Source organism: Sinocyclocheilus rhinocerous, unplaced genomic scaffold (assembly GCF_001515625.1).
Source record: "Sinocyclocheilus rhinocerous isolate Xijiao unplaced genomic scaffold, SAMN03320098_v1.1 scaffold5130, whole genome shotgun sequence".
Taxonomy (NCBI): Eukaryota; Metazoa; Chordata; class Actinopteri; order Cypriniformes; family Cyprinidae; genus Sinocyclocheilus; species Sinocyclocheilus rhinocerous.
In genome coordinates this window covers 31,865-48,713 of record NW_015644613.1, presented here as the reverse complement: position 1 = coordinate 48,713, position 16,849 = coordinate 31,865, and the positions used below count along the sequence as shown (strand labels likewise).

Here is a 16,849-nt window from a genome sequence, read left to right as displayed (position 1 = left end):
TATGTGGGGGTGTGTTAGAACGAGCCGTTTTAGGTAGGCGTGGACGAGTCTTAACTTTTATAAAGAATATCTCTTTGGATTTGAGACTTTAGTCTTTGCAACTTTACAGATCTTCTTTATGCACCAAGAGCTTGTAACACTCCAAAGAGAAAGGAACAATTGAAATCGCATCATATGACCCCTTTAATACTAACATTTTCTGTATCTGTATCCCTAGAGAAAATAACATATTGGTCAAGACTTTAAATGAAAACATTTTGTAGTATTAAAAAGTCTGCGACTGGAGCCGCTCAACCCTCTCAATTCTTCTTTTTATTGTTGTTAAACGATTCTCTACTTTTAGATTTATATTGCGCTTTTTTCCATTTGGTCTCTTTCCTTTGTCCTGTGATTTGTTCAGTTTTCTTTTAAATGTCTTCTGTGCTGTTTGTGCGTTGCATCTTTGTTTTTCTTTGTATTTTTCTGAATAACAAAAAGCAAAATAAAAAAAACTGTATTGTATGAAGTGCTAGTTAACACGCGTGACCTGACTAGCACTGAACTTAACGTCCAGTTCCTCTGTAAAGCTCATGGCTTGACATTGTGAAGGTTGCGCGTGGTTAGCGCTAGGCAGGACGCGTGGGCCGAGCAGCGGTTCTTCATCTTCATCTTCATCTTCATCGGCGTGTTTAGCGGAGAGTGAGAGACGAGTGCGGTGTGATTTTGCAGCGTTTAGAGCTCGTGGGCGCAGCTCTGACTCACAGCCATCCATCATTTTCTCTCAGTGTCTGACGCTTCCAGCGGCTCATCATCATCCTTACACACACACACATACATAGTTTCCCATCATGCATCTCTGCAGAATGCACCTTACCTTAGCGGCCATGATCATGGAGGAGCCTCCCTTCACGCCCAGGATGGGGATGTGCGTCTGCGCGGAGATGAAATCCAGGATCTGCGCGATGGCCTCCTGATCGGTGTCGTCTCCGAACACCACGCCCTGCAGCCAGTGCTCCGTCATCAGGTCGCAGATGCTCTTGATGATGCTCTTGGGGTCCGTCTCGTTCATGGTGAGCATCTCCACGTTGGGCGCCAGCGGCATGTGGCCAAAGTCGTCTTTGTCGCGTGTGCCGGCGAGCGCCACCTCACTGGAGTTTCCCACTAGCACCACCGCGATGCTCAGGCCCTGCACCAACTTGGAGATGGGCGGATACTGCGCCAGCGATGATGGGATGTAGTGGGCCACGCCCCCTCCGCCCCGCTCGCGCCGTGATTGGATGGCCAGCGGCGGCAGCAGCAGCAGCAGACACACGGCCAACAGCTGCTGCAGCGACGGGCAGGGCCAGTGACGCGGGAGCGGAGCCAACACATGAAGCCACGCCCACCTTGCCTGAGAGGGTGGAGCTAAGCCACGGTAAATGCAGACGGACATGATGGAGGAGCAAAAAACCTGCGAGATAAACAGACAGACAGAGATTACAGCACATCCGTTCATGAGCAAGTGTCTAAATGCAGATATTTGCAAAAAGATGACCTCACCATTGTTTTTATATTTCCTAAAGTGGGAGGATCTTTCTGACATGTCATTCGTTAAACAATATTGTGAAAGGAAATCAGTAAACGAGCACCTGGAATTCTGAAATTCACAATATTGCACAGCATGTGCTAATGATCAGAGGGTTTCAGAGGAGAACCGGCGAGAAACGCTTGTGTGGCCCATTAAATTCGAGCAGTTTTACAGCATTCATTTGACAGACTGATATTAATATAATCCACTTCAAAAGATGTTGCAAATGCTGAGTGTTTCTGGGCCAAAGAGTCTGTTCCTGTCAAAACTGAACATCACAGACCAAAAACTCACACTGAACGTAACGAGAGAGACAGAGATGAAATGACCAAAACCATCAGAAAACACGATTATCCCAAAATTAACAAAATATTTACCCAATTTAAATTTTCACACCACAACCTAAAGACTTCACAGCGAAAATAAATAAATAAATAAATAAAAAAGAGCAAATAAGGCTACAAGATTCGTAGCGATCTGACAACCACTAATCAATATTCAATAAATGCATTTATTAAAAAAATTCAACAACCCAACATTTACACATGACTGTATTCAAATATAGCCAAATTATACACTTCATTAGTTAAATTTATTAGATTAATTCTGCATCATAATCAATCATATGTATTGTAATGATTATGATACTGAAAAAAAATTAACTACATTTTAATATTTCTATTATATTTTATTTATTTATAAAAATCATGAAGAACAAATGCACTCTAAATAGATCAGAAATTTGGGGGAAAACACTGCACATAAATGAAAAACTGCAATGTTTCCACACTGGAGGGGATCCAAAAACTGGAGGAGCTTCATCTCAAACTTCACTGGAACAGCACGAATGAAAAAGGATTTGAAAAAAAGAACAACAACCGAGATGAAACGACAATAAAAGACAATTCAAAGCAACAAATCGAAGCCTTTAACCTGCCCTTGGACAGAGGTCAGCAGATAAGAGCCCTAAACACTGAAGTCTCTTCATAAGCGAGAGAGACTGACATTCACTGATGGTTTGAGAAGCGTCCGGTTAGCGGCGGTGTCTGTGACACACATGAATAGTGCAGCAGCAGACGGCCGTGCTCATGCTCAGCAGATCAATATTTGATGGGAGCGTCGTGCATCTTCCGCCTGTTATGGGTGAGCCCTAAACACTGAAGTCTCTTCATAAGCGAGAGAGACTGACATTCACTGATGGTTTGAGAAGCGTCCGGTTAGCGGCGGTGTCTGTGACACACATGAATAGTGCAGCAGCAGACGGCCGTGCTCATGCTCAGCAGATCAATATTTGATGGGAGCGTCGTGCATCTTCAGCCTGTTTATTATGGATGAGATAAACTCTCCCCTGACGATCAGAGAGAGCGGCGACCCGGCACCTACACACTGTACAACCGCACAGAGCCGCATTACACAAGCGCTGTAATGATCGCTGCTGACGGATAGATGGACTGTGATTATAGAGCGATGAAGCGCTTAGACTCAGATATCATTTAGTCTCACTCATCTCACTCCTCACATACACTGAACAAAATTCATGAAAAATGGGGGCAAAAACAAAAGTGTTGCGTTTATAATTTTGTTCAGTGTACATGACTGACTTTCTTCAGTCAAACACAAAATGTCTGTGATTTTGTCCATGTAATGGCAGTCAATGGGGTCCAATGTTGTTTGAACACAAATGCTCTTCGATATGTCTTCTTTTGGGTTCTACAATTCTTACAGTCTTACTGAAACTGCTCTCATTAGAGTTACAAATGTCCTGCTCTTATCATCTGATTGTGGTTGTATCTCTCTATTACTGCTACTGGATCTTAGCGCTGCGTTCGACACTATTGAACACAACATTCTTTTGAATAGACTAGAAAACTTTGTTGGCATTAATGGAAGTGCATTAGCATGGTTCAAATCATACTTATCTGACTGCCATCAATTCGTAGCAGTGAATGAAGAGGTATCATATCGATCACAAGTGCAGTATGGAGTACCTCAAGGCTCAGTACTAGGGCCGTTACTTTTCACGCTTTACATGTTACCCTTGGGAGATATCATCAGGAAACACGGTGTTAGCTTTCACTGTTATGCTGATGATACTCAGCTCTATATTTATTCGCGGCCCGGCGAAACATACCAATTTGAAAAACTAACGGAATGCATAGTTGATATAAAAAACGGGATGATGAGTAATTTCTTACTGCTAAATTCTGAAAAAAAACAAGGTGTTAATTATCGGACCTAAAAACTCAGCATGTAATAACATAGAACACTGTCGAACTGAGCTGGATGATGACATCACTGAATTCAATGATGAACTGCCTTTAACTGCAAATTGAGTGTTTACTATTGTCATTTTGCATTAATGACACACTACTTTCCTATTTAATGCTGTAAAGTTGCTTTGACACAATCTGTATTGTTAAATGCACTATATAAATAAAGGAGACTTGACTTGACAGTCATACAGGTTTGGATGGACATTAGGGAAAGTAAATGATTTTTGGGTTGATTAACCCTTTAAATGAGGAGGTTATTCTGTCCTGAATGCTGCTGCACTTCAGAGACGGATGTGACGGAGTGACAGAAAGCACACGATGGAGGAGAGGAAAGCATTTGTGATGCAGAGACTGACACACAGTTCAGATATCTGAATCTGCACTTCTCTAGGCCACTCTGTTTCCATAGCAACCATTAAAATAGACCTCTCGATACAGTTGATGGCCTCACAAACACACACACACTCAGGCTCCGCCCCTCTGCAGAAGCCACTCACATCACTGTAATTAGCATAAGAGAGTCCTGTTTATGAGATGAGACACACACATGCACAGACATTCACACCGCACTGTAATCAGTGAAATGAGATTGATTGATGCTTTTCGCAGATTACAGCTTCAGCTCACTTGGCTATTTCAGGAGCACATTACATGGATGAGGACCGTGTGTGTGTGTGTTCGGACAGGACAGCGAGATTCAGAGCGACTCACTGTTTACGTCTGTAACCACATACCGAATTATCCGGAAAATAAGTCGCAATGGGTAAAAATTATGTTTTATTATTATCGCATTTTATTATTACATTCAGAAATAATGTAAAATATTGGCAAAGAAAAACAAAACATTTTCAAACATCATAAACACTATAAACATATTTTAGTTCCCATAACTCCACAACAAATCCTTTAAATGTAACTATTCAGAACAGACCAGGTATTAAATTTATATTTACATTTAAATGTATAAGTATAAAACAAAAATAAATTATACTGCCATTATTATAAACATTTATTTAAAGTGAAACTGAAACTACTGGTTTGTGGGAAATGTGCTTTACAAATAAACTTGAAGCTCATGTTCCTCTCTCATTCAACACAAGAACAAATGTTTTGTGCGCTTAACTGCATTATATAAGCTGCTTTGGAATGTAAGTCTCTGCACGTTTCAGATAATAAAAACTGTGACTTAAATATGGAAATATAGTACATGGATGTAATAAAATGATGGACGATGGAAAAGAAGCTGTGGTCACTACTACCAGTCAACGCTTCCTCCTGTCGGCTCAGGTCAGTAAATGAGCGAGGAAGTCCCTCTGCAGTCCCTCGATCATCTCTGTTCCTGCTGACCTCCACCTGAACCGCTGAGACCATCACAACCTTCAAGAAGCAGCTGAGCAGACACACTGCTCCCGTAAGCACTTAGACACCAACACCCTGAACCGATACACTGACATACCGAACAAAAAACTCTTCTCTCGACCACGAATGACAACACACCACAAAGACACGACAGCAGACAAAAACACACATGAGCCTTACAGGAACCAGAATGAACATGTGTTCTCATGATGTTTCTAACACATGCGAGACTCTTTCATCTCTGGAACACAGAAGCAGGAACAGTGTGACGTTCTGACACTCTCATGATGCTTCTGCGATCCTGCTGAAGCTTCACTGTTCTTAAATGAAGAGTTTCGACTAGGACGTTCATTTAGTCGCACAGGCTGGGACTGAGATGAAGACTAAATGATGACAAGAATTTAAACTATTCATGAGAAACAATCTCTAGAGCAGAACACACTGCTGCAAACGTCTACTGAACATTTATGAACAGAAGAACTGAGAGTCCATTGATATCATCTTAACAAAAGCACTGAGAAACACACACACACATTCAGACTAAAGCGGTGCAGGTGTGAGGTGTGTCACATGACATTGATTTATTCATCAATCAGTCAGTCTGCACACGTGCGGCCACTGCGTGATCATGAGTGCCAACACATGATGATCTCAAATTAATCTGATCTAATTACACCATCAGAAATGAAAATAAACCACAACACTCCATCACACACACACACACAGATCGATGGGTTGGTAAACAGATAACACATTAACAGCCGCCCATCTGCTCAAACACCGTCTGCTGATGTGTGTGTGTGTGTGATTGTAATTAATGGAGTGATGTTAGCAACATGTGGACAGTCGAGCTGAAGTCACACACAATCACTTATTTCTGCTAGTCCTGCTGAAGCTTTTCTTTCTCTCCAGCCATAAAATGGCTTAATTCACTTAATTAGCTAAATTAAATAAATTACAACAAGACTCAAATATTTGAGGAGGCATTAAATAAAACAGGAGAATTAAAGCCTTCTGTAATGTCATCATGACATCTCACAATACGGTAACTACTGATCAAAGCAACGCTTCTCCAAATCACCGGATGAGTGATCACAGCAACATCGGCTGATCTAACACCCATCTGTGGATGAGGACGAGTCCAACACCAGCCCAGCCAACACCACCGATCCCCAGAACAATGACTAGAATTATAATAATAACCAAAACAATGATTAGAATTATAACTGTACCCAGAACAATGACTAGAATTATAATAATAACCAAAACAATGATTAGAATTATAACTGTACCCAGAACAATGACTAGAATTATAATAAGCAGAACAATGACTAGAATTATAACTGTACCCAGAACAATGACTAGAATTATAATAAGCAGAACAATGACTAGAATTATAACTGTACCCAGAACAATGACTAGAATTGTAACCATAACCAGAACAATGACTAGTATTACAATAATAACCAGAAAAATGACTACAATTATAATAATAACCAGAACAATGACTAGAATTACAATAACAACCAGAACAATGACTGGAATTATAACCGTAACCAGAACAATGACTAGAATTATAACCATAACCAGAACAATGATTAGAATTATATCTGTAACCACAAATATGACTAGAATTATAACTGTAACCAGAACAATGACTAGAATTATAATTATAACCAGAACAATGACTACAATTATAATAACAACCAGAACAATGACTAAAATTGTAATAAAAACCAGAACAATGACTAGAATTATATCTGTAACAAAAACAATGACTAGAATTACAATAATAACCAGAACAATGATTAGAATTATATCTGTAACCAGAACAATGTCTAGAATTATAACCAGAACCATAACAATGATTAGAATTATATCTGTAAGCAGAACAATGATTAGAATTACAATAATAACCAGAACAATGACTAGAATTATAATTATAACCAGAAAAATGACTAGAATTATAATTATAACCAGAACAATGACTATAATTATAACCGTAACCAGAACAATTACTAGAATTATATCCGTAACCAGAATAATTACTAGAATTGTATCCGTAACCAGAATAATTACTAGAATTGTATCTGTAACCAGAACAGTGACTAGAATTATAACCGTAACCAGAACAATTACTAGAATTATAATAATAACCAGAACAATGACTGGAATTATAACCGTAACCAGAACAATGACTAGAATTATAACCGTAACCAGAACAATTACTAGAATTATATCCGTAACCAGAACAATTACTAGAATTATATCCGTAACCAGAACAATTACTAGAATTATATCCGTAACCAGAACAATTACTAGAATTATATCCGTAACCAGAACAATTACTAGAATTATATCCGTAACCAGAACAATTACTAGAATTATATCCGTAACCAGAACAATTACTAGAATTATATCCGTAACCAGAACAATTACTAGAATTATATCCGTAACCAGAACAATTACTAGAATTATATCCGTAACCAGAACAATTACTAGAATTATATCCGTAACCAGAACAATTACTAGAATTATATCCGTAACCAGAACAATTACTAGAATTATATCCGTAACCAGAACAATTACTAGAATTATATCCGTAACCAGAACAATTACTAGAATTATATCCGTAACCAGAACAATTACTAGAATTATATCCGTAACCAGAACAATTACTAGAATTATATCCGTAACCAGAACAATTACTAGAATTATATCCGTAACCAGAACAATTACTAGAATTATATCCGTAACCAGAACAATTACTAGAATTATATCCGTAACCAGAACAATTACTAGAATTATATCCGTAACCAGAACAATTACTAGAATTATATCCGTAACCAGAACAATTACTAGAATTATATCCGTAACCAGAACAATTACTAGAATTATATCCGTAACCAGAACAATTACTAGAATTATATCCGTAACCAGAACAATTACTAGAATTATATCCGTAACCAGAACAATTACTAGAATTATATCCGTAACCAGAACAATTACTAGAATTATATCCGTAACCAGAACAATTACTAGAATTATATCCGTAACCAGAACAATTACTAGAATTATATCCGTAACCAGAACAATTACTAGAATTATATCCGTAACCAGAACAATTACTAGAATTATATCCGTAACCAGAACAATTACTAGAATTATATCCGTAACCAGAACAATTACTAGAATTATATCCGTAACCAGAACAATTACTAGAATTATATCCGTAACCAGAACAATTACTAGAATTATATCCGTAACCAGAACAATTACTAGAATTATATCCGTAACCAGAACAATTACTAGAATTATATCCGTAACCAGAACAATTACTAGAATTATATCCGTAACCAGAACAATTACTAGAATTATATCCGTAACCAGAACAATTACTAGAATTATATCCGTAACCAGAACAATTACTAGAATTATATCCGTAACCAGAACAATTACTAGAATTATATCCGTAACCAGAACAATTACTAGAATTATATCCGTAACCAGAACAATTACTAGAATTATATCCGTAACCAGAACAATTACTAGAATTATATCCGTAACCAGAACAATTACTAGAATTATATCCGTAACCAGAACAATTACTAGAATTATATCCGTAACCAGAACAATTACTAGAATTATATCCGTAACCAGAACAATTACTAGAATTATATCCGTAACCAGAACAATTACTAGAATTATATCCGTAACCAGAACAATTACTAGAATTATATCCGTAACCAGAACAATTACTAGAATTATATCCGTAACCAGAACAATTACTAGAATTATATCCGTAACCAGAACAATTACTAGAATTATATCCGTAACCAGAACAATTACTAGAATTATATCCGTAACCAGAACAATTACTAGAATTATATCCGTAACCAGAACAATTACTAGAATTATATCCGTAACCAGAACAATTACTAGAATTATATCCGTAACCAGAACAATTACTAGAATTATATCCGTAACCAGAACAATTACTAGAATTATATCCGTAACCAGAACAATTACTAGAATTATATCCGTAACCAGAACAATTACTAGAATTATATCCGTAACCAGAACAATTACTAGAATTATATCCGTAACCAGAACAATTACTAGAATTATATCCGTAACCAGAACAATTACTAGAATTATATCCGTAACCAGAACAATTACTAGAATTATATCCGTAACCAGAACAATTACTAGAATTATATCCGTAACCAGAACAATTACTAGAATTATATCCGTAACCAGAACAATTACTAGAATTATATCCGTAACCAGAACAATTACTAGAATTATATCCGTAACCAGAACAATTACTAGAATTATATCCGTAACCAGAACAATTACTAGAATTATATCCGTAACCAGAACAATTACTAGAATTATATCCGTAACCAGAACAATTACTAGAATTATATCCGTAACCAGAACAATTACTAGAATTATATCCGTAACCAGAACAATGACTAGAATTATAATTATAACCAGAACAATGACTAGAATTATAACAGTAACCAGAATAATTACTAGAATTATATCCGTAACCAGAACAATTACTAGAATTATATCTGTAACCAGAACAGTGACTAGAATTACAATAATAACCAGAACAATGACTATAATTATAACCGTAACCAGAACAATGACTAGAATTATAATAATAACCAGAACAATGACTAGAATTACAACTATAACCAGAACAATGACTAGAATTATAACCGTAACCAGAACAATTACTAGAATTATATCTGTAACCGGAACAGTGACTAGAATTACAATAATAACCAGAACAATGACTATAATTATAACCGTAACCAGAACAATGACTAGAATTATATGATGAATTTGTGAACAGGATGTACAGTATGAGTTTATACCCAACCATCACTAGACCCAGTAGAATTACTTCACACAGTGCCACACTCATTGATAATATTTTCACAAATAACATTGAATACACTAATGTCAGTGGCCTAATGATATGTGACATAACTAACCATCTGCCAGTCTTCACATTGTATGATGACAATTATAAAAATAACAAAACTCCCCAAAAATCTATATAGAAACATACAAGGACAGAAGAAGCAATTAATTCACTCAATTACGACTTAATGGAACAAGACTGGAACATTGTATACAGAGAGAAAGATGTGGATAGAGCGTACAATAGTTTTTTAGAAATATTTAGCACATTATATAACAAAAACTGTCCCATTCGTCGAATCAACTACAAAAATAAATGTATAAAATGTCCATGGTTAACTAAGGGTTTACAAAATGCTTGTAAAAAGAAAAATACTCTATATAGACAATTTATTAAATTAAGGACAAAAGAACGTGAAAACAGATATAAATCATATAAAAATAAATTGACTAATATAATAAGAACTAGTAAGAAATTATACTATAAAAATGTATTAAATGAAAACAAAAATAATATTAAAGGGGTATGGGGTATACTAAATAGTTTAATTAAAGATAAAACAAATAAGAATCCATATCCAGATTATTTTATTGATATGAATGGTGAAAACTTTAATATGCATAATATAGTAAATAGTTTCAATTAATTTTTTGTAAATGTTGGACCAGATTTAGCAGCAATAATTCCTGAGTATGGAAGTAATAAATTGAGTGAGTCATTTATAGACAGGAATGCGAAGACCATCTTTCTCTCTGATGCGAGTGAGACAGAGATTAAAACTATTGTTAATAAATGCAAAAATAAAACATCTACTGATTGTTATGACATAGATATGACACTAATTAAAAAAGTAATAAATAGTATTTCAAAACCTCTAACGTACATAAGCAATGAATCATTTCAGACTGGAATATTTCCAAATAAAATGAAAACTGCAAAAGTAATACCAATGCATAAAAATGGAAACAAGCACATCTTCACAAACTATAGACCGGTCTCTCTGCTACCTCAATTTTCAAAAATTTTAGAGAAATTATTTAATGATAGATTAGAAAAATGTATGGTAACACTTTAGACATTCTATTAAAATATGATATAATAAATGAAAGTCAGTATGGTTTTAGAGCAAAGAGATCAACATCAATGACCATAATTGAAGCTATATATATATATTTTGCTCGAAATAAACTTAATCAATCAATCAAAAAACAATGATTAGAATTATAACTGTAACCAGAACAACGACCAGAATTACAATAATAACCAGAACAATGACTAGAATTACAATAATAACCAGAACAATGACTAGAATTATAATAATAACCAGAACAATGACTAGAATTATAATAATAACCAGAACAATGACTAGAATTACAGCTGTAACCAGAACTGTAAACAAAACCATAATTATAACTATAACAATAACTATAATGAGTACAACAACAATAATGATACAATAACAATAACCATGACATAACCATGTTACATCCATAACAACAACTATAATGATAACCATAACAAAATTGTAACCAAAACTAACTAACTAAATATAAGCATAACTACAATAGCTAATGATAACGATTACGACAATAATTTTAAAGATAACTATAACAATGACTATTACCATAATTGATTATAACTATTACAATAACTATAAGAATTACTAATGACAACTATAATGATTATAACTATAACAACAACAACTACAACAATTACTATGATAACTATAACAATAACTATAATCGTAACAATAACTAATGATAACTATAACAATTACTAATGATAACGATAACAATTATAACAATAACTCTAATGAGATAACTATAACCATAACTAATGATTACAATAACTATAACTACTAATGATAACTATAACTAATTAGCTATAACTAAAACTAATTATAACTATACTAATTAATTATAACTACAACTATAAACATAACTAATGACAATTATAGTGATAACTATAACAATAACTAATGATAACTAACAATAAGTATAACAATAACAATACTTATATCAATAACAATAACCATAAATAAAAATAACTATAACAATAACGATAACTGTAACAATAAATATAACAATCTATACAAGTCAGATGGATTCTGACTGGCTGTCAATACTTTTATCGTTTATCAGCTGAAAGAAAAATATTTCTGAAAGTGATTCCAACAATATCGTTCCTCTGTGTCGTTATCGTTACAGTTGTGCTGCAGAATTCACAATGCTCTTATTCGCTTATTCTCGATTATAACACTTTCTGGTTATAATGATGTTTACAGTGATCTTTCCTGGTGTGAACGGCTCTGAAGAGCAGCAGTCGTACGTTTAGCAGTGTGACTGTAACGGAGCTCAGTAAAACACGTCCTGAACCAGCACACTGTTCTGGACCAGGACTAAATGAGGATGAGTTTGGCTGAATGATCCCTTGAAACACACACACAGATACACACACACACTTGTGTTTCTCCGAATGACAGTAAGTGTGTGTTGAGTTGATGAGATTTGATTTGTGTGAAACTCTGATGAGAGCAGCAGCTTTATCACAGATTATCACAGATTACCGTATGTGTGTGTGTGTGTGTGTGTGTGTGTGTTGCCATCTTTATGTGATCAAACATCTGACAGTCAAAACTCAGCAGCCGATGGACAATGTGAGAAAAACAGCCTCATGAACACAACGAATAATGAAACTGATGAAAATACTGAAAGAGGTCAATGGCAGGGGTGTGTGTGTGTGTGTGTGTGTCTGTGTGTCTCACCTTGTGTGTTTTCAGCCGAACTCTCACTCCTCCATCTCAGAAACCACATGATGCTGTAGCGTTCTCATACCCTACTGCACACACACACAAACACATCAGTATTAGTGGAACATATGTGAAATATTCTTTATATATTCAAAATAGAGTGATTGACTAATGCACCTCACAATCAATAAAGCATCTGTGTGTGTGTGTGTGTGTGTGTGTGTGTGTATAGCGTGCATCTGTTTCTCTGTGTGTACTGTACTTGTTTTGACTATACTTGTAGGGACCAAATGTCCTCACTTATATCGTGAAATACTTTGACAGCCCACCGATGAGGACATTTCACTGGTCCTCGCTAGCTAAAACGTCTTACATATCAGCCAGAAGATGTTGTTGATGTAACATTAACCTGATAGAAAATCAATGGAAGTCTATGCAATATCTCATTAAGATGAGTGAGTGTGTATGTGTGTGGGTATGTGTGTGTGTGTGTATAGCGTGCATCTGTTTCTCTGTGTGTACTGTACTTGTTTTGACTATACTTGTAGGGACCAAATGTCCTCACTTATATCGTGAAATACTTTGACAGCCCACCGATGAGGACATTTCACTGGTCCTCGCTAGCTAAAACGTCTTACATATCAGCCAGAAGATGTTGTTGATGTAACATTAACCTGATAGAAAATCAATGGAAGTCTATGCAATATCTCATTAAGATGAGTGAGTGTGTATGTGTGTGTGTGTATGTATGTGTGTGTGTGTGTGTGTGTGTATGTATGTTACCTGTGGACACTGAGAGCAGTCGGTCTGCAGTATTTCTCTCTGTTCTTGTAATTGTGTGTGTTTGTGTGTGTTTGCCCTCTGGAGCTGCTGATCTTCAGCGTCCTGGTTTTCAGAGCGTCTGCAGAGAGAAAAGACCTTCATTTTCAGACAGAACTCACACACACACACACACAGACTCTCTCTCTCTCTCTCACTCAGACACACACACACACTCTCTCTCTCTCTCTGTCTCACTCAGACACACACACTCACACACACTCACACACACTCACGTTCAAATTCACTGAGAACAAAATCATTTACATAAATGTTCTCTGTTAAATTGTTTTCTCTTTCTATGAGTTTGTGTTTTATCAAAGTTTAGTAGGCAAAAAAGTAGAGAAAAAGAACAAACTATCACACATTTAAGACGTACGTGAAAAGAATCGTGTGCAAAAACAGCGTTTGTGATCCAAATCAGAAACCACAACAATATTCTGACTACGTAAGCGCAGTATTAAATATTTTATTATAAACAATGTAATTACAACTCTCTAATCATCTCTAAATGAAGTTAAATTCAAGTCAATTTTTATATTCACAATACAGTTTAAAAGCAGCTGATGTTAATGCTTATAATATCTTAATATCTTCATGCCTTACAGTGGCGTTATCAAATTGGAGCTGGCCAATTCTGCAATGACATAAATCAAGAAGTTGAGACTTGCCATATAGTATATATCGCTTTATGTAACTACACTGCATGTATGCAGAAAAACTTTATAGGAAGAACTGCAGGATAATATAAACTATCCTGTAAAACCAGCAGCCTACTGTAAAACCAGCAAACGATTATTTCAAGAGGGAAATGTGTAAATATGATGTGTGTGTGCGTGCGTGCGTGCGTGCGAGCGAGCGTGCGTGTGTGTGTGTGAGTGAGTGAGTGAGTGAGTGAGTGAGTGAGTGAGTGAGTGAGTGAGTGAGTGAGTGAGTGAGTGAGTGAGTGAGTGAGTGAGTGAGTGAGTGAGTGAGTGAGTGAGTGAGTGAGTGAGTGAGTGAGTGAGTGAGTGAGTGAGTGAGTGAGTGAGTGAGTGAGTGAGTGAGTGAGTGAGTGAGTGAGTGAGTGAGTGAGTGAGTGAGTGAGTGAGTGAGTGAGTGAGTGAGTGAGTGAGTGAGTGAGTGAGTGAGTGAGTGAGTGAGTGAGTGAGTGAGTGAGTGAGTGAGTGAGTGAGTGAGTGAGTGAGTGAGTGAGTGAGTGAGTGAGTGAGTGAGTGAGTGAGTGAGTGAGTGAGTGAGTGAGTGAGAGTACATGTGTGTGTGTGTGTGTGTGTGTGTGAGTGAGTGTGTGTGAGTACGTGAGTGTGAGTACGTGAGTGTGAACTCGTGTGTTCATATGAAGTCGCTCTCATTCTGTGCTGAACGGGCGAGGCGGTGTGAGGACGCGATGGCTGCACGGAGGTGTTTGTTTGTGTTGGCGTCTCTCAGGTGTCTGGAGTGTCGCTCGCTGCGCGTCTGGCAGGTATAAACAGGTGTGAATGTGGCATTGCGGCGTGTGCAGCAGGAGCAGCGCTGTGTCTCCTCCACTACAGCACTGCTCTGTTCAGCTGTTCAGTCTCACATTGCTTCCCCTGAGCGGAGAGACGTTTCTGATCAAACCTACAGGTTTTAAATCAGACAAAAGCTAAATATCTGTGTGTTTGGTCAAATTCAGGTAAAATGTACTAAGATGCACACAGCAGCTACACTATAAATAATAATACATAATCAAATAAACCACTAGAATGCAATGCAATGCAAGGCACTTAGGGTAAATGTCTTCAAAGTAGAAATGGTTTATTAAAGGGGTCATGTGATGTTGCTAAAAAGAACATTATTTTGTGTATTTGGTGTAATGAAATGTGTTTATGCGGTTTAAAGTTAAAAAAAACACATTATTTTCCACATACTGTACATTATTGTTTCTCCTACGAGTTGCGTTGCATCGCGCCTCGTAAACATAAAACCATGTCTGCATTTGTGATCGGCGAAATGACAAACAACAAGCGCTACTCTACACTGCCCAAAACTTGCGTTTGAATCGTCAGTGGCAAATCCTTTAAATATGAAAACGTACCTTCAGGCTGTGAGTCAGCATTATTTGTCAGCATCATAGACTGTGGTCAGCATGCGCGCCGAAGGGGAAAAGGGAACTGAATTCACCGGAACACCGGCGGCTACTCTCCCAGGATACAGTCCTCATCCTCCATAAAATGCTCTGCACAAATCTGAATATTTGGGTTGAACTGTTCTGGAACAGTGTTGTAAATACAACTTAACCACTGATTTCTAGTTGTGTCCTCTTTTGGAAGACCAAACAAAGTAGTTTCGCTTTCACAACGAAACACAGCGCCTTATATAAATGAGACCTAATAGAATAGAATAGAATAGTATAGAATAGAATAGAATATGTAAGTGCTAGTATTAATTGGTCAGGTGCTGGCAAAAAAGATGTGTATTTAAATGTTTTCTGAAAATGGCCAAAGACTCAGCTGCTGGGATTGAGATAGGCAGGTTGTTCCAGCAGCTGGGAACAGTCCAGGAAAAGGTCCATGCTCTTTGCAACTTTAGGGATCTTATCTATTCACGAACAGCTTGTAACACTCCAAAGAGAAAGGAAAACTTGAAATCGCATCATTTGACCCCTTTAATGTAATACATATTTTTATTCTAATAATCTCAGCATATCTTCAGGACAGAGAGAGATGTTTTCTATAGGTTTTAAATTGATTGGAAAAACAAGTTTCTACACCAAATCAGGCAATAAATATAAATATAAATACAAATTCAGGTCAAATTTGATAAAAGATGCATATTGCATCTTTAAAAACCAATGATAAAATAAAATGATGAAATAAGCATGTAGAGATTGAATGCAATGTAAATCACTTAGGACAAATAAATGTAAATAAACATCCACAAAGTATTACATCTTTTTATTAGAATAATTTCAAAATCTTTAGTTAGTAGTATTAATTATCTTTTTCTTTTACATTTACATTTAGTCATTTAGCAGACACTTTTATCTAAAGCAACTTACAAAGTAGAAGCAATCAGACCAACGAGAGAGCAACAATATACAAGCGCTGTGACAAGTCTCAGTTAGTCTAGCACAGTGCACATAGCAAGGTGTGTTTTATATATATATATATATATATATATATATATATATAAATAAGACCTAA

The 16,849-nt window shown here is 36.4% G+C and overlaps 1 protein-coding gene across 1 annotated transcript in view; it reads right to left on the bottom strand.

The window, feature by feature from the left end:
• Window positions 1-556: 556 nt before the first annotated feature.
• Window positions 557-16,849, bottom strand: part of LOC107758358 (glutamate receptor ionotropic, NMDA 2B-like) — a 25,420-nt gene continuing 9,127 nt past the window's right edge. The window contains exons 3-5 of the mRNA XM_016576068.1: window positions 13,650-13,767; window positions 12,882-12,955; window positions 557-1,429 (exon numbers count right to left, since the gene is read on the bottom strand). Of these exons, the coding sequence (XP_016431554.1) occupies window positions 797-1,411 (615 nt within the window). The 5' untranslated portion in view covers window positions 1,412-1,429; window positions 12,882-12,955; window positions 13,650-13,767 and the 3' untranslated portion in view covers window positions 557-796. The remainder of the gene's footprint in view (window positions 1,430-12,881; window positions 12,956-13,649; window positions 13,768-16,849) is intronic.